We start from the raw sequence: 26,528 nt of genomic DNA, 5'->3' as shown, positions 1-26,528 counted from the left end.
GAGATAGTCCGACTGCACGGTGTACCTGTGTCCATTATCTCCGATCGAGATAGCAGGTTTACCTTAAGATTTTTGGCAGTCCCTTCAGAAAGCTCCTGGAACTAAGCTGGATACGAGTACAACTTACCATCCTCAGACATATAGACAGAGTAAGAGAACTATCCAGACCCTGGAAGACATGCTGAGAGCACGAGTCATCGATTTAGGAAAGTCGTGGGACACCCATTTACCCTTGACCGAGTCATCATATAACAACAACTACCGCACCAGCGTCGAGACTGCCCTGTTCGAAGCCCTCTACGGTCGCAAGTGCAAGATCCCCGATGTGCTGGACCGAGGTAGAGGACACGCAGCTAGCCAAGAGACAATTCCCTAACAGTGCCCTCTCTGGTACTTAAATCATCCGCGAAACCGCCAAAAAAAATCATCCAGATCCGAGAACGACTGAAAAGCTTCACGAGACAGACAGAAGTGTACGCCGATAAACTATGAAAACCCTTAGAATTCGAGGTTGGAGACCGTGTCCTGTTGAAGATCTCGCCCTGGAAAGACATTATACACTTTGGAAAAGCGCGGAAAACTTAACCCGAGGTACATAGGACCTTTTGAGATCCTCGCTAAAATCGGTCCTGTAGCCTATAAACTCCGACTACCTTCAGGACTTAGCAGCATCCATCCTGTATTCCACGTCTCCAATCTTAAGTAGCACCTAACTGATGAAACCCTAGTAACCCTTTTTATGAGACAGAGATCAACGAAAGTCTGAATTTCATGGAAGAACCAACCGAAATCATAGATCGAGAGATTAAATGTACGAAACAAAGTCGTATCCCGATAAGTGAAGGTTCGCTGGAATACCATGCGAGAACCCGAGTTCACTTGGGAGCACGAAGACTCGATAAAACGGAAATATCCACGTCTCTTTCCAAACCCATGATTGTGGTTTGATTCTAAATTTCGGGACGAAATTCCCTCTAACGGGGGGATAATGAGACAATCCGAAAATTTTTCCGTCACGATAACCCGTTCCCGTCAGTAAAACCCGTCTATCTTTCAATTTTTCCATTAACATTTTGGATTAGGTCATTTAATTTAAGACTTTTATTTTGACCTCGTGAGTGTCCAAACCCATTAGAAACACATGAAAACACCCCAAATTATTAATTGGAAAACTTCTAGTTTCGACCGCGTCGGGTTACGACAACTTAATCGGGTACGACCAAAAGCCCCGTTTAACGTCAGTATCGGGTAGAATTCCACCGAGCCTCAAACTCAAACCATATTTAAAGTTGAAAGGACCTCATTTGAAGCCTTTTTCCTCTCTCTCTCTCTCTACTCTCTCTCTAAAAATTCAAGTCTTGATCCAAAATCACCCATTTCAAGCTCCATTTTGGTAAGAAATTCATCCTAGCTCATAGTATAACACATTTAGCTTTCAAATTCGTGTTTAATTCATGAAATAGGACCAAGAACATGTGTTTACGGCCCTGGAACAGCCCTAGGCCGCAAACACACATAAATGGGGTTTTTGAGCCTCAAAACCCTTCCAAACCACTTCCGGAGCTTAGATATGACTTAGGGGCTTACAATACTGGACTTAGAACACAAAAACCTTAACATTTGAGGGGTAGACAAGAGTTTACGGCCCAAGATCATGCTTGGACCGTAAACACCCTTTCATAGGCCGTAAACCCCTTTTAAGGTGTTAAAATGCCCCTTAAACACCTCCTAAGCCTTGGAATAATGTCTAGAATCATCCACCAATGTGTTAGGGACCTTAAACAAGCAAGAAACCATCCCCTAGGGAGATTACGGCTGTAAACCCCCCAAGGAATGGTTCCTGGGCCGTAAACTCCTTTGTGGTGGTCAAATGATGCCCTAACTTCCTTTCATGGCTTGTACTTTGGACTAGAAACTCTTGGACTTAACCTAGGATCACCAAAACACAATAAGAATGGGTACTTGAGAGTTTACGGCCGTAAACTCCATAAATGGTCAAATTATTGATCAAGTCCCCTTCCAATGCCTTAAATCTAAGCCTAGCATTACCCCACAAGAGTTTTAAGACCATTAAGCACCCAAGAACACCCCCACCATGAGTTTACGGCCGTAAACTCATGGGGATATGGTCTTAGGGCTGAAAATTCCCTTAGTAGTTTACTCTTGAAGAGAAAACTCCATATCTAGGCCTTACACACTCTTAGATGTTACCCGGGTCACTCCTAACACTTGAAATAAAGTGTTTTCGCGCCTCGGAGTGTATATTCTCAATTGATTAGTAGTTCAAAGCCTAATTAGATACAATTATGTATTTCCTCATATTACATAGGAACCTCGCACGCGTTCAAGCCCTGAACTGTCATTTAGCATCCTAGCCGACACCTTTCCCGACCGGTGAGTTCATACCCCTACACCTTTTTCTGTGTTTTCAATGTTTTAAGGGGGGGGGGGGGGAATACAAGCAAAAGTACAAGAATATCTTGTACTCAAACTTATTATTTCATTTGAAATGTTTCATATTTCATATACTTTTAACACTGGAAACCGTATTAACCAACCGTTTGACTTGCAGAGTTAGTTTTCTAAACTGATTACAAATCATATTATATAATGTTATATTGTATATTCACAAATGATTTTCCATTTTCATTACTGTTAAAATCATTAAGATTAGAACTTTAGACGTCCTCTGTAACACTCCACAGAGATACGCGAGTGGAGGACCATCTTTATAATTAGATTTTTAGACAGGATTTTCCGCATTATTACTTGTAAATTTGTTAATCTTAATAATTGGAGACACGTCCTCGGAAACACTCCACAGAGATACGCGAGTGGAGGACCATCTTTATAATTAGATTTTTAGACAGGATTTTCCGCATTATTACTTGTAAATTTGTTAATCTTAATAATTGGAGACACGTCCTCGGAAACACTCCACAGAGATACACGAGTGGAGGACCGCCCCCGTAACCAGAATCTCTTGGAGGGAGAGCGTGACTTGAGTGTATAGATCTATACGGGATTGACAACCCTGCACCTGGCTGCTAGCTACAGTCGAACTGAAAGGTTCAAGGGTGACAAAAGTCATAAAATGATAATGGTCCCTGTTTCGAGCCTTATCTAGTCTATTGTATGGTTGTGGAACTCGCAATTTAGATAACAGAGATTTACTTGTTGGTAATAATGGATCTAGTAAACTAATAACCTTAAGAATTAGTTTACTTTTCACACAATCCTTTAATATACGTGTTAAAACTAACATACATTTCAAGGATAACCAGGCTTTCAGGAAACTTCACACAAACACTTTAAGTATGGTAGATACCTGTACATTACATTCAGAAACGGTAACCAACTACAAACTTTTAAGGAAAATAAGGGTTTTTCCTGGGATAACAGAACTCATTTTAAACTAGATTGTGTAGTAACCAGATAACAAACTGTTTTCATCCAAACTGTGTAACAAATGGATAAACAAACTTTACTTATAAGAAAATATGGGATTTTCTTGGATAACGACTTTTCAGAAAACTAAAGGAAACTTGTTCATTTTCAGAAACAAACCGCTTATGAACTCACCAACTTTATGTTGATTTTCAAACTGCTTGTATTCTCAGGTTCTCCTTAGACAGGTATCCCGCGTCCTTTTGCAGAAGACGGAGAAGATGGAATTCACGTCTTTACTTTTGTTTAAACTTATGTATTTTTAAAACATGTATTACTTTGCTTTTCTACTTTCAAACAAATGTAATGATTCTATGTAATGTAATGTTTTGTGTTTACTATGTTTACTATGTACATTGGTTGTGATACTTTACATGACGTCCTCCGCCCCGGAACGTTTCCGCCATCGATTTCGGGGTGTGACAAATTTTGTCCCAAATGTTTAGAAATTCACAAATTTAATCCAAAATTTTATATTTTGACATTTATGGCCTAGTTTTGCAGAAAATTACATTTTCAGCCTCTTGTTTGTAAAAGTTATCACTTTCGGCCCAATTTTTGATAAAAGTTACATTTTTGGTCCAATTTAGGAATAAATGCTATTTTTACCCCAAAATTTGGTTTATTTACATTTATGATTCAAACTTTGGCCAATTTACATTATTAATCCCCAAAACCTCATTTTGTTTTTGCAATTTTGGGCCCTAAACCGTGAGGCCCAAAAATTTGGCCCATTAAGCTAAAATTTACATTTTTGGCCCTTTGGAAAGTATGTTTATCATAAAAAAATCCCTTTTTATACAAGTAGGACATGTTTGGTCCCTATAAAAACATAATTGCCTCTTTTTGTCCATATCTTTTGTTTTCTTGACAATTTTTGACCTTTAACAAGGTTTTTGTTGAAATCTTTTGTATCTTAAACATGTAATCACTTTTGGATTGATAATGTGATGTATATAATGTCATAGTTCATAGATCATTGCTTAATATTACTTAAAATTTCGAGATTTTCTAAGATCTAACACATTTTTACCAAATAAATTAAGATATCACACTAGACATGCATATAACACATATATCTACACATTTTACTTGCATTCTCCCCCAAAAATCATATGAAAACCGAAAACAAGGGGGTATTGTAACACCTGTTTCCTGGTACGCAGTTAACTCAAGCATTTCTTGTATTTTTCTCTGGGACTCGACGAGTTGGAGGCCCAACTTGTCGAGTAGAGTCGAGATCCGTGGACAGTTTAAGTGACCTACTCGACGAGTCGGAAGACTGACTCAGCGAGTAGGTGTTGTTTGGGTAAAACCCTAAATTGATGGCTTGTACCCTTTTTAAACACCTTCTCTCAGCCTCCATCGTCCCTTATACTCCCAGAAAACATCATATCGAAACCCTAGCTGTTTTTGTGTGTTCTAAGGCTATTTTGGTGCTTTTTGGTGGGTTGTGAAGCTTGAGAAGAGGAAAGGAGCTTGTGAGAACAAGGAGAAATAAGAAGATCTAGATTTTGGAGCTCATTTTCTGCTTATTGGAGGTATGAAGTTGAACCTTTGTCTATAGATCTTAAATTTTGGGCCTTTTCCTTCATCTTTCTAAGCCCTAAAGAGGTTGTATTCGGGATTAAGTGTTGGAAGTTAGTGTATGCTTTAGATCCAGGTCTATTGGGGGGTTTTATGGCACAAAGGTGCCCATTTTTCTGCCATGAACATCCCATGCACCTTGGAGGCCATCTTTTATAGCTTTTTGGGCCAAAGACCCCTTGCATGTGTACCAAGTTTCGAACTTTACGTGTAAAATGGACATTAGGAGGCCAGATCTAGGGTTTTGGTGTGTTAAGACCCATTTAAATCGACTCTATAGTGTTGGACAAGGATGGACTCGACGAGTTGTTCTTGGGACTCGGCGAGTCTCGGTGTAAGGACCACCAAATCCTTTCTGTGGATGGACCAGTTGTTAGGGAGGAAAGTCCCGTAGATGTCTAGACGCGAAAAGGGACCTGGGAATCGTGGGACTCGACGAGTGTATGAGCAGACTCGGCGAGTCCAAGGAAATCTCCCAATATTTGAAGATGGACTCAACGGGTTGTTCATACATCTCGGTGAGTCGTAGACCGGATACATTCTTATGAGGAAGATGAACTCGCCGAGTTCAAGGAAGAACTCGGTGAGTCGGATGAAGATGGTCCAGATGGTTTGAATGAAGAAGAATCTGTCGAGTTCTTGCTAGACTCGACGAGTGGAGTCGGGGTTGGATCGTGTATGGACTCGATGAGTTGGTAGACCAAATCGGCGAGTCAGGTCAACTGAGTGTTGACTTTGACCAATGTTGACTTTGCCTGGTTTTGGTATTAACTCGGGTTAGGATTGTATGTTCTGTTTGATGACTTGAGGGTTGTCGTATAGGGATTGAGGAGTCGAGGAGAGCCGACCTTCGCGCCGAGGACATTTCAGACACTACACGACATCGAGATGAGTTACCTTCCAGTAGAAGTGGGTTTAAGGCCCCAAGGCCGACCCACTAGTAATTGTTAGTTGGGATGGTTATCTTTGTGATAATTGTCTGGTCTGTTATTGTTGGACATGTGAGTATGCTAGACTGCTAGATGATGACGTGCCTAAGTCAGCACGGAAGAGTCACGCCTGCCCAAGATACCTGGCACCCCGGCCGAGTCAAGAGGAGCGGGCTCAGCGCCCGCCAGCGCCCATAAGAGCAAGGCACCCCGGCAAAAGGCTCGCGCCCGCCAGAGGGGCTCCCAGTGTCAAGACAAAAGATACGGTCAAGCGACAAGGCAGAGAGTCGGATCATTACCGTCGGAGCCAATGACAGTACTCTCACATAAAGAGGCACGCAACCCACCAATCAGCGCCTTTGACCTTGTCCCCTAAAAAGCGATCATGTCTCGTATGGACAAGCATGATCGCTAGGTATAAAAGGGCGCACTCAGGAGCCCTAAAGGTAAGCCATCCTTTCTAAGAGCAATTTCCTTAAAAAACCCCATCTAACTTGACCGTCGGAGTGTTCTTCCGGGAGCCTCCTCCCGGGAAGCGGCTGACGGCTGTTCTTTCGTGTGGCCTTGCAGATACCTTCTAATACCATACCAGAGAGCGAGCAGTAGATCAAGTTCAAGGTCACATCATTTGGCGCCATCCGTTTTGTGTGATGAAGAACGAAGCAAAAACCACTGTTTCAGTGAAATCAATGGCGTCTGACGGCAGTGACTGGGTTGAGGGAATCCAAAACAGCGCAATACGCCCCATGACACCGTTGGACGACGTACCGCCACCCATAACGGCAACCAGTGAACCCACCGGCGAAGGAACCTCTATGCTAACTATAGCACCCCCGATAGTCCAACCACCTCTTTTGCTGCCAACAACAAGCATAGAAGCCATCATCCATCTGCCATCCCGACAACTAAGGCCGACTATGGGGACGGTACCACTAGCTACACCCTTTCCGACGCCGTTAACATCCCAACCAACAGCGACACAACTCTCAGTAAACCAATCGTCACCCTTTTTACCCCGATGGTACAATGCCAGCTTCCTCTTTTTTCAACGACGATGCCAGCAAGCCAAGCACCAAACACTCAACCGTCACTTCATGTGTCACCACAGAGCCAGATACCAACGAGCACACCCCTGATGCTCCCACCGCTCGCGCAAACCGTGATAGCACCACCATTGTTTCCTCACCTCTCGACAGGCACATGAGATGAGCCTATAGTGACCACCCACACAAGTCAACAGCAGAATGCACCAGCGCAATCCCTGGTTCAACCACAACTCATACACCTGGGGTACTCCTGCAGTTGTCGTTCAAACAGCAGGCCTTTTATGGCCCTAACCCAGGATACAAAGCGTTCTATGGTCACCCCGGGGTACAGTCTTACAACACGCCCCACTAGTATAATGTACAGGGCTCGCTGACCATCCCCAATCAGGACTGCCTGTCATGGAGTGTCACATCTCCATTCGACAGGGAGCTACTAGATTATGAAATCCCAAACACAGAAAGCTCCCCAACCTGAAAACTTACAACGGCACCACCGATCCGGACAGTCACATCAACACGTATGAACGGACAATGACATCGTTAAAGCTAGACAAGCGTTTCTGGTGCACATACTTTCCAACGACACTAGATGAAAATGCGGGCACGTGGTTCAAGATGTTGCGCCCAGGCAACATTTACAAATTTGGCCAAATCAAGTATCTTTTCCTCACCAACTTCATGCAACTGCGAAAGTACAAAGGCAAATCCCATTCCATCATCGGATGTAAGCAAAAGGAAGGGGAAAGCGTAAAAGAGTATTTCACACGGTTCACAAACGCCATGCTAGATGTGCCGGGTCATGACGAGGGTCTTATAGCAGGAGCCTTCACATGAGGAATTCTCCCCGACCCTCTGTCGCAAAAACTCATGGAAAAGAAACCACAGACAAGAGCTGAGTTAAAGGAAAGAGTGGAAAGATATTTAAGACAGGAAGAAGGCGAAGCAGCAAAACAAGCATACTTAAACGCCATGACCGTCAAGCATTCTAACCCAACCTACTTAGAAACATCAGGGGGAGGTAGGCACCTTGGACAAGGGAAGAGACCACATGGTCACTTCAGGCCGTTCGTTAAGGATGACAGACGGGGTCGTCGTCCAGATGTATACATGGTCGCAGACAAGCAACAAGAGAGAACGCCAAAAGGACGGTACTGCGAATACCACAAAAGTAAAACACATGACACTACCAACTGTTCAGTCCTTAAAAAAGAAATGGAGGAGAAAAAACTCAAGGGAGATCTTGTGGAGGTAGCACGCAGCCTGCGTGCCAAGTTCGACGCAGAAAACGCCAAAAAGAAGGTACTCAGCCCAAAGAAATATTCATGATTCGAGCCAAGAGAAGCAGACATGAGGGAACTGCACATCAGGAGAACCTCACGCCCATGACACAAGAGCTCACATTTTCAGCACAAGATCCCAGACCCAAAGGCTGGACAGGTGATAACCCTCTGATAATACAAGCCTCTATTAAAGATGTGGTCATACACAGAGTATATGTCGACACAGGTAGCTCCGCAGACATTATCTACAAGCATTGCTTCAGACTCCTTTCAGACAGGTGGAAAAACGGCCTGAGACCTACAACAGGAAGGTTGGTCGGATTCACGGGACACAGTCTGTGGCCGCTAGGCATGATCCACCTCCCTCTTACGCTGACTAGTCATGACAAGCAACGAAGGAAAACAGTCATGGTCGATTTCGTCGTAATCCGACATTCAGCAGAGCATAATATCATTCTGGGAAGGCCAGCCTTGCTCAAATTAGGTGCGATTCCGTCCACAATGCACGGGATAGTGAAGTTTACCACTAGCGGAGGCCCGGGCACAATCCTGGCCACACCACCATGACAGCTACATTGCTTCACGATTATGCAGCCAGCCGAGATAACGAGAGAAACCAAAAAAGCACGGGGTGAATTGGCATACGAGAAAGAAGTAATCAACGAAGAGCACTCTGATCAAATAATCAGCATCAGTCGCAACCTTCCAGGACACACCAGGCGGGCACTCGTCGACCTCCTCAGGCGATACATACACATATTCGGGTGGACTCCCACAAACATGGTAGGCGTAGACCAAAAAATCATCGAACATATGCTCATGATTAAACCAGGTACAAAGGAAGTTAAACAGAAAAAGCGGGTCCAGGGGGGAGATCGTAATAGGGAAATTAATGCGGAGGTGGAAAAGCTGACAAAGGCAGGGATCCTGAGGGAAGCAGTTTTCCCAAATTGGATAGCCAATCCAGTCATGGTACGAAAGCATGACGGATCATGGCGCATGTGCATCGATTTCTCCGACCTTAACAAGGCATGCCCTAAATATTGCTACCCACTCCCGGAAATTGACCAGAAGGTAGAATCACTACAAGGTTTCAAATTAAAATGTTTTCTGGACGCGTATAAAGGGTATCACCAGATCCTGATGAGTAAGGACGATGAGGAGAAAACAACATTCTACACCGACCATGGCACATTTTGCTATACCAAAATGCCTTTTGGTTTAAAGAACGCGGGGGCAATATACCAACGTCTGGTCGACTCCATGTTCTCAAGCCAGATTGGGAGGAACATTAAAGTGTATGTCGACGATATGGTCATTAAAAGTGAGGATGAAACAAATATGTTACAGGATATCGAGGAGACTTTCAAAACGTTAGAGAAAGCAAGGATGAAGCAAAACCCGAGCAAATGTACGTTTGGAGCGAAAGAAAAGGCCAGTTCCTAGGATACTATGTTACCAGACAGGGCATCCAGCCCAGCCCAGAAAAAGTGGAGGAGTTCATGGAAACGCCACCCCCAAGTACTCTAAGAGACGCACAAGGCCTGAATGGGAAAATCACGATGCTTAGTAGGTTCATTTCAAAGTCAGCTGAAAAGGCTATTCCGCTATTTAATACATTGAAAGGCTGTATTGACAAAAGTAATTTCCAGTGGACAACGGCGGCAGAGGCAACACTCCAAGGAATCAAGGAAGCTTTGCACAAGCTGTCCATGTTAGCTAGCCCCATTCCAGGAGAGATATTGTAGGTATACCTATCGACCTCGGCCGAAGCCATATCCTCTGTACTAGTCGTGGAAAGAGAAGGGGAATAGAAGCCAATGTACTTCGTGAGCAGAGCACTACAAGGCCCTAAACTCAATTACCCCACCCTGGAAAAGCTGGTGCTAGCACTCATCTATGCTACGAGACGGTTGAGACGGTATTTTCCGGCCCACCAAATAGAGGTCCTGACAAATTGTCCGATTAAACAAATTTTGCACAAGCCCGAAACCTCAGGAAGACTCGCAAAATGGGCGATCGAATTGGGTGAACATGATATTAGCTACCGGCCAAGGACAAGTATCAAAGGGCAAGCACTGGTAGATTTTCTACTTGAAGTCCCAGGGGAAGGAGAGATAATTAAAAAAGGAATCATGGCGGTGGAAGAAATTCTAAAGGGAAATAGAAAATGGACGCTGTACACCGATGGAGCGTCCAGCAGGGAGGGCTCGGGGGCTGGCCTAATCTTAATCAGCCCGGAAGGAGAAGAGGTTACGTACGCCCTCCGTTTCGACTTCCACACCTCAAATAATGAGGCGGAATACGAAGCACTGCTTGCCGGCTTACGCCTGGCCAAACAAATGGGGGCGGAGGCCGTAGCTGCGCTGACAGACTCAAGATTTGCTGCCAACCAAGTTAATGGAAGCTTCGACACAAGAGACAAAAGATTGGAAAGATACGTTAAGACAGTGCGATAGCTTACCAAATCCTTTAAGGAGTTTACCATCAAGCAAATCCCAAGGAGCGAGAATAGGAGAGCAGACGCCCTAAGCAAACTGGCGTCGACATGTTTCGATCACCTATCAAAGAAGGTTTTGGTCGAGGTGCTCAAGGAAAGGAGCATAGAGGAACGGAAAGTAGGCACACTCACGACAGCGGGACCCACATGGATGACCCCACTAATAGACTACTTACAGCAAGGCGTCCTACCTGATAGTCATGACGAGGCCAGAAAAATACGCATAAAAGCACCTTCATACGCTCTAATTGAGGGGAGCTATATCGGAAAGGGTTCACAACCCCATGGCTAAGATGCATGGATGACATCAAAGGGAAAGAGGCGTTACAGGAAGCACATGTAGGTCAAGCAGTCGCACATGAGGGTGCACGAGCTCTAACGGGAAAGGTGCTTCGGATGGGGATCTACTGGCCCAACGTGCATCAAGATGCATCAGAGCTGACAAAAGCATGTGGGGAGTGTCAAGCGTTCTCCCCGGTCCAAGCGAATCCTCTGGCACCTTTATCCAATATATCCAGCCCTTGGCCATTTGATCAATGAGGAATATGATGGGTTTTGAGCATTCTAACACTTCCTAAGTGTACATGCAACCCTAATAACCTTGGATCTATGTTTGTCTAATTATCATGCAAATTAGAATTCCAAGGTTATATTCCTATCTAGCATACATGGGGAACAATTTTTAACTTGAATGAAAGATAGAATAACTTACCTTGTTGTTGCTTATGTTCCTTGAAACCTTGTGAGCCTAGCACCCCAAGTGTGATGCCTCAAATGCTTCACACAACACCAAATGCTCTTGGAAAGACTTTTGAGAGAATACACACTTCTTAAAATCGGCCTAGCCCTCTTGTTTTATATGTGTAGCCGATTTTGGTGGAGTATGAGACTCTTATATAGTGTTGACACATCTAGGGTTACACCATGTAAACCCTAATGTGTCATGACTCTTCATTTCCATGACCCATGGGTTTGTAACTCCCATGGAGCATCCATGAAGCATCCTATGGGTGGAACCCAACTTGATAATCCATGGAGCCTCTTAGCCCACTATACAAGATATGGATGATTTACATAATCAACCCATATATTTAATTAGTTATCTTTTGATCACTTAATTAATTCTAAATTAATTCTTGATCAAACTAATTAAATAATATTATTAATATATTAGAACTTATAATATATTAATAATCTCCAAGTGTTATTTCTCTCATTTAGTCTATCCAATTGCATGGTGCCATGCAACCCAAATGGACCATGCCGGGTCGGGTCAAGTACTTACCAGAAATAGTTATGGACTTAGACACCTTATCCAACAGTCTCCCACTTGGATAAGTCTAATAAATATAACTCTAGTACTTCAGGAACCGACCGGCAATCGTAGATCTTTCAAGGTCTCTCGGAACTGAGAAGATGATGATACGCCATTTAAGATAAGTGATCATATAATCCTCTGTTCTAGATATCAGCCGGACAAATACATGGAACAATGTCTTACTTATTGTCCAGCAGTTTGTTTCCCGATTTCCGATTTGTTTGACAAAGAACTTAATTGAACACATCAACTTAGTTCTGACCGGGCCCGATACATAGGTCAAAACAAAATCATCGAGGGGCCCAAATATCAGCTTCTAATCCAAGAAGGAACAGATAAACTTCGACTCATATGTTTGTTCTACCACTCATTGAATTATACACAAAAGCACGTTTTATAACATCGAGTTACCAATGCGTTTTCGTACAATCAATGCATAACCAACTCGTAAGTAACAAATCATATCTCTAGGTTTGAAGACTTATATGATGTTACCGTCTCACGATCACTCGAGATAAATTCCATGAAGTGATTCCAGTGAGCGTGGGTTGAGTCCAATGCTCAGAACTTATGAGCACTCATGATTGTTGTAGCCATGTCCAACACTTTAGACCTCTGCAACCAATCATGACAGTCTTGATTCATACCTACTTCCGACATATGACCGACTGTGGAGGTTTGAATAATATGATATACCAAACATTATTATTCTGGAAGTCAAAACATGCAAAAGAAATATAGTAAACGATTGACAAGAGATAGCAACACTTTACTCATAAATAAAACACCTTTTATTCATCATCTAATGTCAATTACACTTTACAAATTTCGAGGTTATCTAACTACTGAATCTAATATCATCCTTCAGCCCTATGCTCCGAGCATGCTGGAGATGCTTAACCTGAGTCAGTCCCTTCGTGAGGGGATCTGCTGGATTCTCATCCGATGATACCCTCTTTGCCACGAGGAGTCCTTCTTCTATTCGATGTCTGATAAAATGGTATTTTATGTCGATGTGTCTGGATCTCCCGTGATCCCTTGGTTCCTTGGCTAAGGCAACAGCGCTTTCACTATCACAGAAAATTTCCATTGGCTCTTTAATAGCTGGTACAACTCCAAGGTCTCCAATGAAGTTCTTCAGCCATATCGCCTCCTTTGCTGCCTCGCTAGCTGCAATATACTCTGACTCACAAGTTGAATCAGCCACTGTCTCTTGCTTGGAACTCTTCCAAGAAATTGATCCTCCGTTTAGGGTAAAGACCCAGCCTGACTGAGAGCGGAAATTATCCTTATCAGTCTGAAAGCTAGCATCACTATACCCTATAACCCTCAAGTCATCACTCCCACCAAGGGTAAGGACCCAGTCCTTAGTCCTCCGTAGGTACTTGAGGATATTCTTTACCGCAGTCCAGTGTGCCTTGACAGGGTTCCCCTGATACCTTCTAACCATGCTCAGGGAAAAGGCTACATCAGGTCGAGTACACGTCATAGCATACATGATTGATGCTACAGCCGAAGCATAAGGTATTCGACTCATTTCTGCTATCTCGGCCTCAGTGTTAGGGCTTTGTGTCTTACTCAATCTGGCGTTACTCTGGATGGGTAACTCTCCTTTCTTGGAGTCCTGCATGCTGAATCTCTTCAGCACCTTATCCAAGTAGGTACTCTGACTAAGTCCAATTAGTCTTTTACTCCGGTCTCTCAAGATCCTTATCCCTAGAATATATGCAGCTTCTCCTAGGTCCTTCATAGAGAAACACTTCCCAAGCCAGGACTTAACTTCCTGCAGAGTTGGGATGTCATTTCCTATGAGTAGTATGTCATCCACATACAATACCAAAAGGCTAACTATACTCCCACTAGCCTTGACATATACACAAGATTCATCTTCACTCCTAGAAAAGCCAAATTCCTTGACTTTCTCATCAAAGCAAAGATTCCATCTGCGAGGTGCTTGCTTTAACCTATAAATGGATTTTTCAAGCTTACACACTCTATTAGGGTACTCGTTGCTGACAAAACCTTCTGGCTGACTCATATAAACATCTTCAGCCAACTTTCCATTAAGGAAAGCGGTTTTGACATCAATTTGCCATATTTCATAGTCATGAAATGCAGCTATGGCTAACAGAACCCTAATAGACTTAATCTTAGCCACTGGAGAAAAGGTCTCATCATAATCAACTCCCGGAGTTTGTGAGAAACCCTTTGCAACCAATCGTGCCTTATAAGTGTGTACTTTACCATCCATGTCAGTCTTCTTCTTGAAGATCCATTTGCACCCTACTGTCTTACGACCTGGTACATTCTCAACCAAGTTCCAAACTTGATTGTCATAAATGGACTGTATCTCGCTGTCCATTGCCTCTTTCCACTTGGCTGACTCAGGGCCTGCCATGGCTTCTGCGTAACTGTTAGGTTCATCCAGACCTATCAGTGTCTCATCACTGATAAGTGTATCACCTTCTGCAGTAATATGGAATCCATAGTAATGCTCAGGTGCATTCCTAACCCTTGTGGAACGCCTCAGAGGTACAGACTTGTCAATTGGCTCAACAGGAGTTTCCTCCTCAAGTTGAGTGCTAGGGTTTGAAGTTCCTTCACCGCTTGACTCTTGAATTTCTTCAAGATCAACTTGCCTCCCACTGTTCCCTTGGCTTATGAACTCTCTCTCTCTAAAGAAAGCCCTCCTAGCTACAAAGACCACATTTTTACTGGGTCTGTAGAAGAGGTAACCAAAGGATTGCTGTGGGTAGCCGATGAAAATACACCTCTCGCTTCGAGGTTCGAGCTTATCATGAGTCTCGCGTCTCACGAAAGCCTCGCAACCCCAAATCTTGATGTGGTCTAGTTTGGGTACTTTACCAGTCCACATCTCATGAGGAGTTTTGGCAACTTTCTTTGTAAGGACTAGATTAAGGATATAGGCGGCAGTCTCTAAGGCATACCCCCAAAATGAGATTGGTAGCGAAGCTCGACTCATTATGGAACGAACCATATCCAACAAGGTTCGATTACGCCTCTCAGCCACACCATTCAACTGCGGTGTCCTGGGAGGTGTCAATTGTGAGACAATCCCACATTCCCTAAGATAGTCAAGGAACTCTGAACTAAGATACTCACCACCTCGATCGGATCGAAGCATCTTAATGTTCCTGCCCAATTGATTCTCGACTTCCTGTTTAAATTCCTTAAACTTTTCGAAAGTCTCTGACTTATGCTTGATTAAGTAGACATATCCATATCTACTGTAATCATCAGTAAAAAGTCAAATAATAACGATTAGCATCCCTTGTGGCATGTTTGAAGGGCCCACACACATCCGTGTGTATAAGATCCAACAAACCTTCACCCCACTCACAAGAACCTGTGAAGGGTGACTTTGTCATTTTTCCAAGTAAGCATGATTCGTAACTATCATCTGACTTTAGGTCAAATGACTCCAAGACTCCATCCTTTTGGAGTTGGCCTATGCGTTTCTTGCTTATAAGTCCAAGACGACAATGCCATAATGATGCTTTATCCAAGTTATTATTAACAGAATCAATACACAATACATTATTTCCTAGGTTATCAACCACATATACTGTTTCATACACGCCATCACAAGGTAATGCTTTAAAATAAAGAACATTATTAAAGAAAGCATTAATCGAACCAACTTCATTATCAAATGAAAAGGTGAAACCTTGTTTATACAATGCATGAAAATAATATTTCTTGCCATTTCTGGCGAATAACAACACTTATTCAAATCTAAACTAAACCCACTACTTAGCGATAAAGTATAAACTCCAATCTTGGTGACAGGTAAAGTTTTCCTATTCCCCATGATTAAGTTTATTCTTCCTTGCTCCACATTCTCACTTCTTCTTAGTCCCTGCAAATCAGAACAGATATGAATACCACAACCGGTATCAAGGACCTAAGAGTTAGAATGGGGTGAGTTATTAGATAAGATAGTGTAAATACCTGCATGGTTGGGTTTAACTTTCCCATCCTTCACATCTTGCTGGTATTTTGGGCAGTTTCGCTTCCAATGTGATTTTTCATGGCAATAGAAGCATTCAGCCTCTTTTGGGTCAGAAGAAGGAGTGACGAAACATTTCTTGGTTCCACTTGAAGAAGAGCCATCAAGGGTCCTAGCCTTGGTACCCTTCGAAGAGCTCTTTCTCTTCTTCCCTCGACTTTTCCCGATTGCCAAAACCGGAGCGGAGTTTGGAGTAGGAGTGTTAACAACCGACTTCCCCTTAAGACTTGTTTCTGTGGTCTTGAGAAGACCCTGAAGTTTGCTAAGTGTGACCTCTTCCTTATTCATGTGATATGTCATGCGGAATTGATCATAGCACGATGGTAAGGAGTGCAAAATGATATCTATTGCAAGCTCCTCAGGGAAGTTCACATTAAGCTTCAGCAACCGATCCACATACCTTTGCATTTTCTGCATGTGGCTCGTGACGGATTCCCCGTCCTTCATCATGGTTGTTATCATGGAGCAGATGATTTCATACCTCTCTTGTCGTGCACTTTGATGGTATCTTTCCATCAGATCTTGGTGCATTTCAAAAGGGTAGAAGTCCTCATAGGACTTTTGGAGTTCCGCTGTCATCGTGGCCATTATGATGCATGCCACTTTGGTAGCATCCCTTTCATGTGCCTGAAAGTCAGCGATCTCCTGGGGAGTTGCAGTGGTCTCATCAATCTCCTTAAGCTCCTTGTCGGGGACATATTCTTTGTCCTCGTAGCGGGTACTCATCCTGATGTTTCTGATCCACTCATTGAAGTTGGATCCATCAAAAGTGACTTTCCCACACAAGTTCATAAGGGTAAAGGAGCCATTAGGATTAGAGCCAGAAGCAGCATTGTTTGAAGACATCTGAAGGAAGAGGACAAGATTAGTTTAGATATTAAGAGAGTCCTTAATAAAACACCCAAATGTAATATTAAGGCTAGGATCCAATCACAATATATTATAACTTAGAAGAGGTATGTCGTAATCCAAGCTATAACATATTTGAAAGGTAGGTGAATGACGATTCACCAATTTCCACCACGAAAACTGAAATATTAAATATTAGGTTTTTGATTGGTTCTTAGAAATTCCTAGATTCTTTTGAGATTCAATGAACTTTTCAAAGGCATGTTTCAATCTCGAGTGTGCCCTCCAAGTTTTGTGACTGGGATACCGAGGATCATAAAATGAGGTGTGAAGTAACCATGCAAATCACTTGGTACCCTTAAAGTTTATCACTCAATCGATGTGCCGGTAAACCACACACGCTCCGCCGATACTATGATAAACCTTAAGTCACCCTTTACCTACCTTGTTAAGTCCAAGTTAGTGTGCCGGTTAACCACACACGCTCCACCAACGACTTAAACAAAGTGTAAAGTGTAATTTCATGGATTAGCACCTTATTCACATTTTTCCTAAAGTAACTAAGATTGGGAATTTAATAAAAGCATTTAGTTACTTTATAATATTCATCATACTTTTAATGAGAATTTATAAGTCCTTGTCCTACCCGTTCGGCTAACGACCCTCCACCAGTCAAGCAAGCGGTGGGTGAGAGTGGACACCCATTAAGTTGCCATTTTATAGGCAACAACCTTATACCCACCTTATAGACCGGCTTCGTGAATGAGGCGTACTAGCGGTAAGACGACTTTGATCTTATACATATATATATTATTATTAACTTATAATATTATAAGTATAAGGGTTGAATTTTAACTTTTAAAATTCTAAGGGTTGGAACTAAAGTTTTTAACATGACTTTACTTGTTCCAAAACTTGAGGGCAAGTTTTGTAAACTTTCAAAACTTTTCATTTCTTGTAACTTATGAGTTTATTAGGGTATTAAAAATGAAGACTCTTCATTTTTATAACCCATGTGTTCTTTTAATGGTTTTAAAGCAAAGTGACTTTTGGTTTTCCATAACTTGAGGACAAGTTATGGACTCCATTAAAACACATAATGATCAAGAATTAATCGACCACATAGGTTACAAACAATTCCTATGATCATCTAAACATCATAAGATCAAGAACATGAACATGAACACTTTCATGAATCAAAATTACACTTAAAACTTTGTAATTTTGATAACTTGTTGTTGTAAATGGATTAGAAAAGACATTACACCATCTAAAACAAGTTTTCAAGTACCAAAACAGTTTAGGGTAATGTTTCTAGTCCATTTCCAGCAACTAAAGTCGAAAATCTGCATTCTGAGGCTCCTACTCGCCGAGTGCACGAACCTACTCGGCGAGTAGGATGAAGATACACATGAACTCGGCAAGTCCCCCCATGGACTCGGCGAGTTCATCAGGCAGATTGCACAAAATCGACTTTTTTCAACAATTTAGCACAAATAACAGACAAACAAGCCTAGGCTCTGATACCACTGATGGGTTTTGAGCATTTTAACACTTCCTAAGTGTACATGCAACCCTAATAACCTTGGATCTATGTTTGTCTAATTATCATGCAAAGTTGAATTCCAAGGTTATATTCCTATCTAGCATACATGGGGAACAATTTTTAACTTGAATGAAAGATAGAATAACTTACCTTGTTGTTGCTTATGTTCCTTGAAACCTTGTGAGCCTAGCACCCCAAGTGTGATGCCTCAAATGCTTCACACAACACCAAATGCTCTTGGAAAGACTTTTGAGAGAATACACACTTCTTAAAATCGGCCTAGCCCTCTTGTTTCATATGTGTAGCCGATTTTGGTGGGTATGAGACTCTTATATAGTGTTGACACATCTAGGGTTACACCATGTAAACCCTAATGTGTCATGACTCTTCATTTCCATGACCCATGGGTTTGTAACTCCCATGGAGCATCCATGGAGCATCCTATGGGTGGAACCCAACTTGATAATCCATGGAGCCTCTTAGCCTACTATACAAGATATGGATGATTTACATAATCAACCCATATATTTAATTAGTTATCTTTTGATCACTTAATTAATTCTAAATTAATTCTTGATCAAACTAATTAAATAATATTATTAATATATTAGAACTTATAATATATTAATAATCTCCAAGTGTTATTTCTCTCATTTAGTCTATCCAATTGCATGGTGCCATGCAACCCAAATGGACCATGCCAGGTCGGGTCAAGTACTTACCAGAAATAGTTATGGACTTAGACACCTTATCCAACAGAATAGACATTGTGGGACGATTCTCATAAGCACCAGGAAGGTTAAAATATATGGTCATGGTTGTGGACTATTTTACGAAATGGATCAAAGCAGAGCCGTTGGCGTGCATAACAGGAAGGCACATGATCAAGTTTGTATGGAAGAATATCATGACTAGGTTTGGCACACCTAGAACGCTGGTAAGTGACAATAGGCTTCAGTTAGCTGAAAACCCGTTCAAGGAGTGGTGTGCCAGCAAGGGGATAAATCAACGATTCACGTCGGTGGCACACCCACAAGAAAACGGACAGACAGAAGTATCCAATAGAACCACTGTGAATGGGATTAAGAAGCGGTTAGGAAAGGCCAAAGGAAACTGGGCAGAAAAGATACCGACGGTGCTATGGTCGTATAGGACCACCCCACGGTCAGGCACGAGGGAGACACCATTCAGTTAGACAAATGGAGCGGAGGCAATGCTTCCAGCGGAGGTGATGATAGGCACGCTAAGGACACGCTATACCGATGAAGAAGCCAATTCCCGAGACTTGAGGATGAACCTAGATATCGTTGAGGAAAGGCGAGAGAAGGCAAGCATACGCCAGGCGGCATACAAGCGCGCAACAGAGAGATATTACAATCAAACAGTCAAGGAAAAAACATTTAAAGTGGGGGAGTACGTACTAAGAAAGAATGAGGCAAGTCGGGCTCAGCCTCAGGGTAAGCTAGGACCCATATGGGAGGGTCCATAAAAGGTTGTAGAAGCAAACCAGAATGGGGCGTACACGCTAGAAACAATGGAAGGAAGGAAAATTCCAAGAACGTGGAACGTAAGGAATTTGAGAAAATTCTACTTCTAGAAGAAAGCCCCCATACGAAAGCAACGAGGTTGGAGTTGTTGGGTTTTGAGCATTCTAACACTCCTAAGTGAACATGCAACCCTAAATACCTTGGATCTATGTTTTCTCTATTATACATGCAAATATGATCTTTCCAAGGTATTTATCCTAACTAGCATAATAACATTGATTCATATTAATATATCAAGTTAGAATTACATACCTCTTTGATGTAGAATGTCTTCATGAAGCTTGAGTGCCTAGTGCCCCAAGTGTGACACCTCAAATGGTTCACACAACACCAAATGCACTTGGAATAGATTAGAGAGAAATCCATACTTCATAAAATTCGGCTAGCCCTTTCTATCACACATAGTGGCCGATTTTCCCAATGATATGATCTTTATATAGTGTCACAATTAGGGTAAACCCTAATGGTCATGGCCTTCCATTTCCTTGGATCCATGGGTTCAAATACACCATGGAGCATCCTATGGGTTTTAGCCCAACTTGATAATCCATGGAGCATTAGCCCACTATACAAGTATGGATGATATACACAATTAACCCATATATTTAATTAGTCTTCTTTTGATCACTTAATTAATTCTAAATTAATTCTTGATCAATACTAATTAAATAATCCTATTAATATATTAGAACTTATAATATATTAATAATCCTTAAGTGTTATTTCTCTCATTATAGTCTATCCAAATGCATGATGCCATGCAACCCAAATGGACCATGCCGGGTCGGGTCAAGTCTTACCAATTATAGTTATGGACTTAGACATTAATCCAACAGTCTCCCACTTGGATAAGTCTAAAACTATTATTGCGTATGACTTCAAGAACCGACTGGCAATCGTAGCTCTCAAAAGCTTCTATCGAACTCTGACCTTGTAGATGAACTCTGACCTTTGTCAATGACTTGTCCATTAGATAAGGGATCATATATTCCTCCATTCTAGATATCATATGGACTGAGACATGGATTATAATCATTCTCTCTGTCCATTTGTTGTTTCCTGATTTCCGATTTGTGATGACTGACTAATTGAACAAATCAAATCAGTCCTGGCCCGGCCGAGCACTTCCATTTGTCATCATCAAATCATCGAGGGGCCCACAGATATCGCTTTCATCCCGAAGGAAAAAGGAATGGATAAACTTCGACTCATATGGCTTGTTATACTACTTGTTGAATCATACACAAAGACACGTTTTATAACATCGAGTTACCGAATGCGTTTTCGTGAAATCAATGTACAACCAACTCATAGTAACAACTCATATCTCTAGGTTTGATGAATATAAGATATTATTGTCTCATGATCACTCGTGATAAAGTCCATGAAGTGATTCCAATGAGCACGGGTTGAATCCAATAATTAGAACTTATGAGCACTCATGAGTGTTGTAGCCCTTTGTCCAACATCTTAGACCTCTACAAGCCAACCCATGACAGTCTTAATTCATATCTACTTCCAACATATGACCGACTGTGGATGGTTTGAATAACTTAGTCATCCAGAACAATGACCAAGTTATTCTGGAAGTTAAAACATGCAAAGTGAAACACAATAATAATTGAATCCAATATGGTATCATAACCTATGAACATAAATAAAACACCTTTTATTTATCACCATATGATTACACATTATTCATTGTATACTGTTTCAGCTATCAACTTTACTCTTGAATTTAAAACAATAGTTGTCCCATGCTCCAAGCATGTACACTATGTTTTCTAAACACTAGTCATGCCATACACCAAGTATGCATACTATGTTTATCTATGATCTTTACTTTGTGAATTGGATCAATTGAACATAACTCCAATGATCCTCTTTTAACGATCCCCAATCCTTACTGCAAATGCAATAATTCCAAATTCATGTCATTTACTGAAATCTGTTAGATTCTAAACTTATATGCATTGATCCTCTTGTAATGATTATGCACAAAGCCAGAAAGACTTGACAACCATTACAGAGCATTCCAAAGGAGATCAGCTCCTTGGAAACATCCTTCTTGCATTAAGTTTCCTAATCTTACACAGATTGAATAATTTCTAACTATGAAACATTTCCATATTCCATTTTGACTACCACTTCTGAACAAGAGTTGCCTCCTTACAGATTATGTCAATATGGTCCTTCCAGAATTATCACTATACTTCCAACTGTCCTTGAGCAACCAATCTTTGGTAAACCTTAGATTGTCCTCAACAATTGTTTAATCCTTTTAGTCATATCCAATTCTAGACCTTTTCCCTTCTTAATGCCCCAGGCATTTGGAAAATTTTAGAAAGGATGAATATAGCACATGTAATCGATCCTCTATCTGAAGCATATGGGACACGATTCATGATGTCTCACATAAAGACTAAACCAGTCTTTTGCTATAACATTTCCATTTCTATTTGCCAAGTTCTCATAATTCAGATTATGAAAAGGGATGCCGTAATCATAATCGAATTTTAGAACACAAATAATGGACCCATATATAGAATTTTCTTATGTTGAGCCATTCCAACATAACATTCATATATATATCCTTGACAAAATACGATTAAAACCTCAATCTAAGCTTTTAGATTTGAGATGAAGTATAATTTCCTCTCCCTTAATTATAGCAAAACAACTCTTTCCCAATTGAAACTTTTTGTTTTCTATAATTAACATTGCTAACTTGCAACCTTTATCATAATTATCATGCTCCCACTAACATGATGATTATTAGCATAACACTTATGCTCCCACTAGCTTTAAGATGTACTCAGAAATCAGTTGGACTTCTAGAAATCAATAATTTATTGACTTTCTTACCAAAGTTCATATTTCTGATACTAGATTGCTTTGATAAAACTTTATCAAAATCATACACCTTATCATAGATAGCTCACAGGTGTGTCTAAACAACTTTGAGAATGCAAATATCACAATTGCTATCTAGCTAAAATCTACTTAGTGAAAGTGTTTCCTCACCATCATTTTCATGAATCGGAGAGAAACCTTATGACACTTAGATTTAATGCTGTTTGTGTTCTTATCCATGTGAATTGTCAAAACCATAGTCACAAGACAAGGATAATGACAAATCCAAACTCATATGGACTGAACTCAATCTTAATTTCTTGCCACCTGGCAGCTCAAGGGCCTGCCATTGCTTCCAAGTTGTTATGCAACCAATTAAGAACTCTAAGAACTCATATGCAAAGCCAACTTTAATTGGAATGGGCACAGAATATGTCAACACGATAGTTTATGAACCTCAATTCGTGTGCTATTGAAGAACTTCAGGTTTTTATTCTTGATTAGTTCTTGAGACTTTCAAGACCTTTAAGACTCCCACTGTCCTCTTGACATATAAGACTCCCTTGTTAAACATCCAAGAGATAGTGCGGATTCTAATCAAGACAAACACTTCACACAATTGGCCTTAGTTGGTCTTTGTTTTATCCAAAACATCACAACTTACCAATTTCAAATGTACAAGAGTAGAAAACTTTTACTCTTACATTTGACATGTGTTTTAAACCTTCTCTAAGACATGTCATTCAAGTTACAATCTTGGAGTATGACTCTAAGACTTGTATTGGAACGAAGTATGACTCGTCTTCTTGATTTAACCATTTCAACAATTCAATATTCCTCTTCTTAGTCATAAGAATGCACTAAGATTTCCTTAGAGAACTAATTGTGCTATGGTTTCTTAATCATTAAGATGATCACAAAAACTGATACTAAAGTACTCTCCCATCTTTTCAGATTTGAGAAACTTTTATCCTTCTGCCTAAGTTGATTCTTCTTATTCGCTCTGTCGTACATTGGAACCTTTTTCCAATGTCTCAGAATTACACTTAAGCTTGTAAGTATAACCATATTTACTAAGCTTTAGTAAATTATGACGAATAATCTTATCGATCTTTTGTGGTGGACTTGACCAGTGCACAAGAATGTGTACTCGATCCCTTAGTCCTTTTACTTGACTCACACATCCATGTAAACAAGTAGTTAGTCTTAATTTTGCCAATTCTTGAAAGTTCTCATCCATCATGCTATACAACTTGCATGATTCCAAGTTTCTATCCAACTGAAACTTGGGTGATGAGAATCTTTCGTTATTTGGTAAATTTAGACACTACCACAAATGAAAGAACCAAATTCATATTTCCACTCTTGCTCTTAATGGAATCTTTATAAGCAACAAAAATTTTCACAAATGCCATTGTAAGGATATTTTAAAATAAATAAAATCAAAATTTTTTTCCTTTTATTTTAAAAACTTTGCGGAAAAACTATCCTTACAGTGCAAAAGCACATGAAAACTTTGCTGTTATCTATTCCTAAGCAATATATCATAACTCCTAAGAAGTAGATCAAGAATCCGATCTTCAAACTATGCGATAGAAATCCATCTATGCGATCAGATTCAACATATTATTTCTTTAAGTTTCTTCACTTTTCTTTGATTCTTAAAACATCAACATGTGACCCAGTCACATCATGTATCAAGAATCTCAGAATAGAAACTTAGCAGAGTTAGATAGTGGATTTTACCTGACTTTAACATCCTTAGGTAAAATTTGGCAGCTTCGCAACTAATGCCCCTTCCTTTAGTAATGGACCATTGATAATGGGACTATCTCAGACTTAGCCTCTCTCTTTACCATTTGGTCAACCGAGTTGACTATGGCCGATCCCTTTCCATTGGGAAGAGAGAGCTTTACTGGATATCCAATGTCATTATTTTCAATGTCCATAAAGTTTTAGGAAGTTGATCTTAGCAAATGGATAAGATCATTAAAGGTCTTGTCTTAGTCTGTTTCATAGGAGTCCCAAAGGAACTCACTATGTGACTTAGAAAGTGATTGAACCACCAACTTTCTCAAGACTTTGACACCCAACTCTCCTGGCTTGTCAATATGTGACTACATCTCCAAGATGTGACCACACATAGACCTTTTCTTGCCAATAGGGCTTGAGTGACCTTAAACTTTTCAAGAAGTTGTGGGTTAGGGAGAATAATTGGAGGAGGTGAAAGAAGTTTGATTTCCATGGGGCATTATCTTCATTTAGGAAAGCTTGTTTCAAGAGATTTGGGAAGATCATAAATGTCTAAACCAGACATCTTTTTGGGAGATATTCAAGATGGTTGATTTAAAGTCCTTAATATGACACCCAATATGAAATATTAAGGCTAGGACCCAACAAACTATTTTATAACTTAGAAGAGGGATGCCGTAATCCAATCTATAAAATATTTGAAGGTAGGTGAATGACGATTCACCAATTTCCACCAAGATAAACGAAATGTATTATTAGGTTTTAATTGGATTTGAAACTCGTAGATCTTTTGAGATTCATTGAACTGTTCAATGGCATGTTTCAATCTCGAGTGTGCTCTTTAGGTTTTCTGACTCGGATACCGAGGATCACAAAACAAGGTGTGAAGTAACCATGCAAATATACTGGGTACCCTTAATATTTACCCCTTAATCGATGTGCCGGTTAACCACACACACTCCACCGATACTATGATAAATATTAAGTTACCCTTTGCCTACCTTGTTAAATACGAGTTAGTGTGTCGGTTAACCATACACGCTCCACTAACCGACTTAAACAAAGTGCAAAGTGTAATTTCATGGATTACCACCTTATTCACTTTTTCCTAAGTAACTAAGATTAGGTATTTATAAAAGGTTTAGTTACTTAGTATTTATCATTAATACTTTTAATGAAGGGAGAATTATAGTCCTTGTCCTACCCGTTCGGCTAACGACCCTCCACCAGTCAAGGTAGCGGTGGGTGAGAGTGGACACCCATTAAACTGCCATTTTATAGGCAGTAACCTTATACCCCCCTTATAGACCGGCTTCGTGAATGAGGCCTACTAACGGTAAGACTGACTTTACTCTTATATATATATATATATATATATATATATATATATATATATATATATATATATATATATATATATATATATTATTAACTTATAATATTATAAAGTATAAGGGTTGAATTTTAACTTTTAAAATTCTAAGGGCTAACTTGGAATTAAAGTATTCATAAGAGAAAACTTTTCAAATTCCAAAACTTGAGGGCAAGTTTTGAAACTATTCAAAACTAATTAATTCCATAACTTATGTATTTAAAGTAGTTTTAATTAAAAAACTCTTCAAGTTCCACAACTTGAGGACAAGTTATGGAAGACTTCAAACTAATAAAAGAATGTAACTTTCCTTTATTTTGTAACTTATGGAATTAATTAAGGTTACACATTTTATTACTTAATGAAGTGACTCTTGAACCTCCATAACTTGAGGACAAGACTCTTCATTTTTGTAACCATTACCAACTTTTATGAGTTTTATGAAATTTAAATGTGACTTTTCATATAACTT

The 26,528-nt window shown here is 40.6% G+C and overlaps 2 protein-coding genes across 2 annotated transcripts; both read left to right on the top strand.

Annotated features, from left to right (window-relative positions):
* The first annotated feature begins 8,331 nt into the window (after positions 1-8,331).
* LOC145130567 (uncharacterized) lies at positions 8,332-8,856 on the top strand. The gene has a single exon (XM_079065345.1). The coding sequence runs from the start codon at positions 8,332-8,334 to the stop codon at positions 8,854-8,856; it is 525 nt and encodes a 174-aa protein (XP_078921471.1).
* Positions 8,857-10,109: 1,253 nt separating this feature from the next.
* Positions 10,110-10,748, top strand: LOC145130559 (uncharacterized). The gene has a single exon (XM_079065338.1). The coding sequence runs from the start codon at positions 10,110-10,112 to the stop codon at positions 10,746-10,748; it is 639 nt and encodes a 212-aa protein (XP_078921464.1).
* The last annotated feature ends 15,780 nt before the right edge of the window (positions 10,749-26,528 follow it).

The sequence above is a fragment of the Lactuca virosa genome, chromosome 1, assembly GCF_052849685.1.
Source record: "Lactuca virosa cultivar CGN04683 chromosome 1, Lactuca_virosa_CGN04683_v6, whole genome shotgun sequence".
NCBI classification, from domain to species: Eukaryota; Viridiplantae; Streptophyta; class Magnoliopsida; order Asterales; family Asteraceae; genus Lactuca; species Lactuca virosa.
The sequence above is the reverse complement of the archived record's forward strand: the minus strand, read 5'-3'. Positions and strand labels throughout refer to the sequence as shown.

Coding starts and splice junctions, on each gene's coding strand:
- LOC145130567 (XM_079065345.1), top strand. CDS start 8,332: ATGATTCGAGCCAAGAGAAGCAGACATGAGGGAACTGCACATCAGGAG.
- LOC145130559 (XM_079065338.1), top strand. CDS start 10,110: ATGTACTTCGTGAGCAGAGCACTACAAGGCCCTAAACTCAATTACCCC.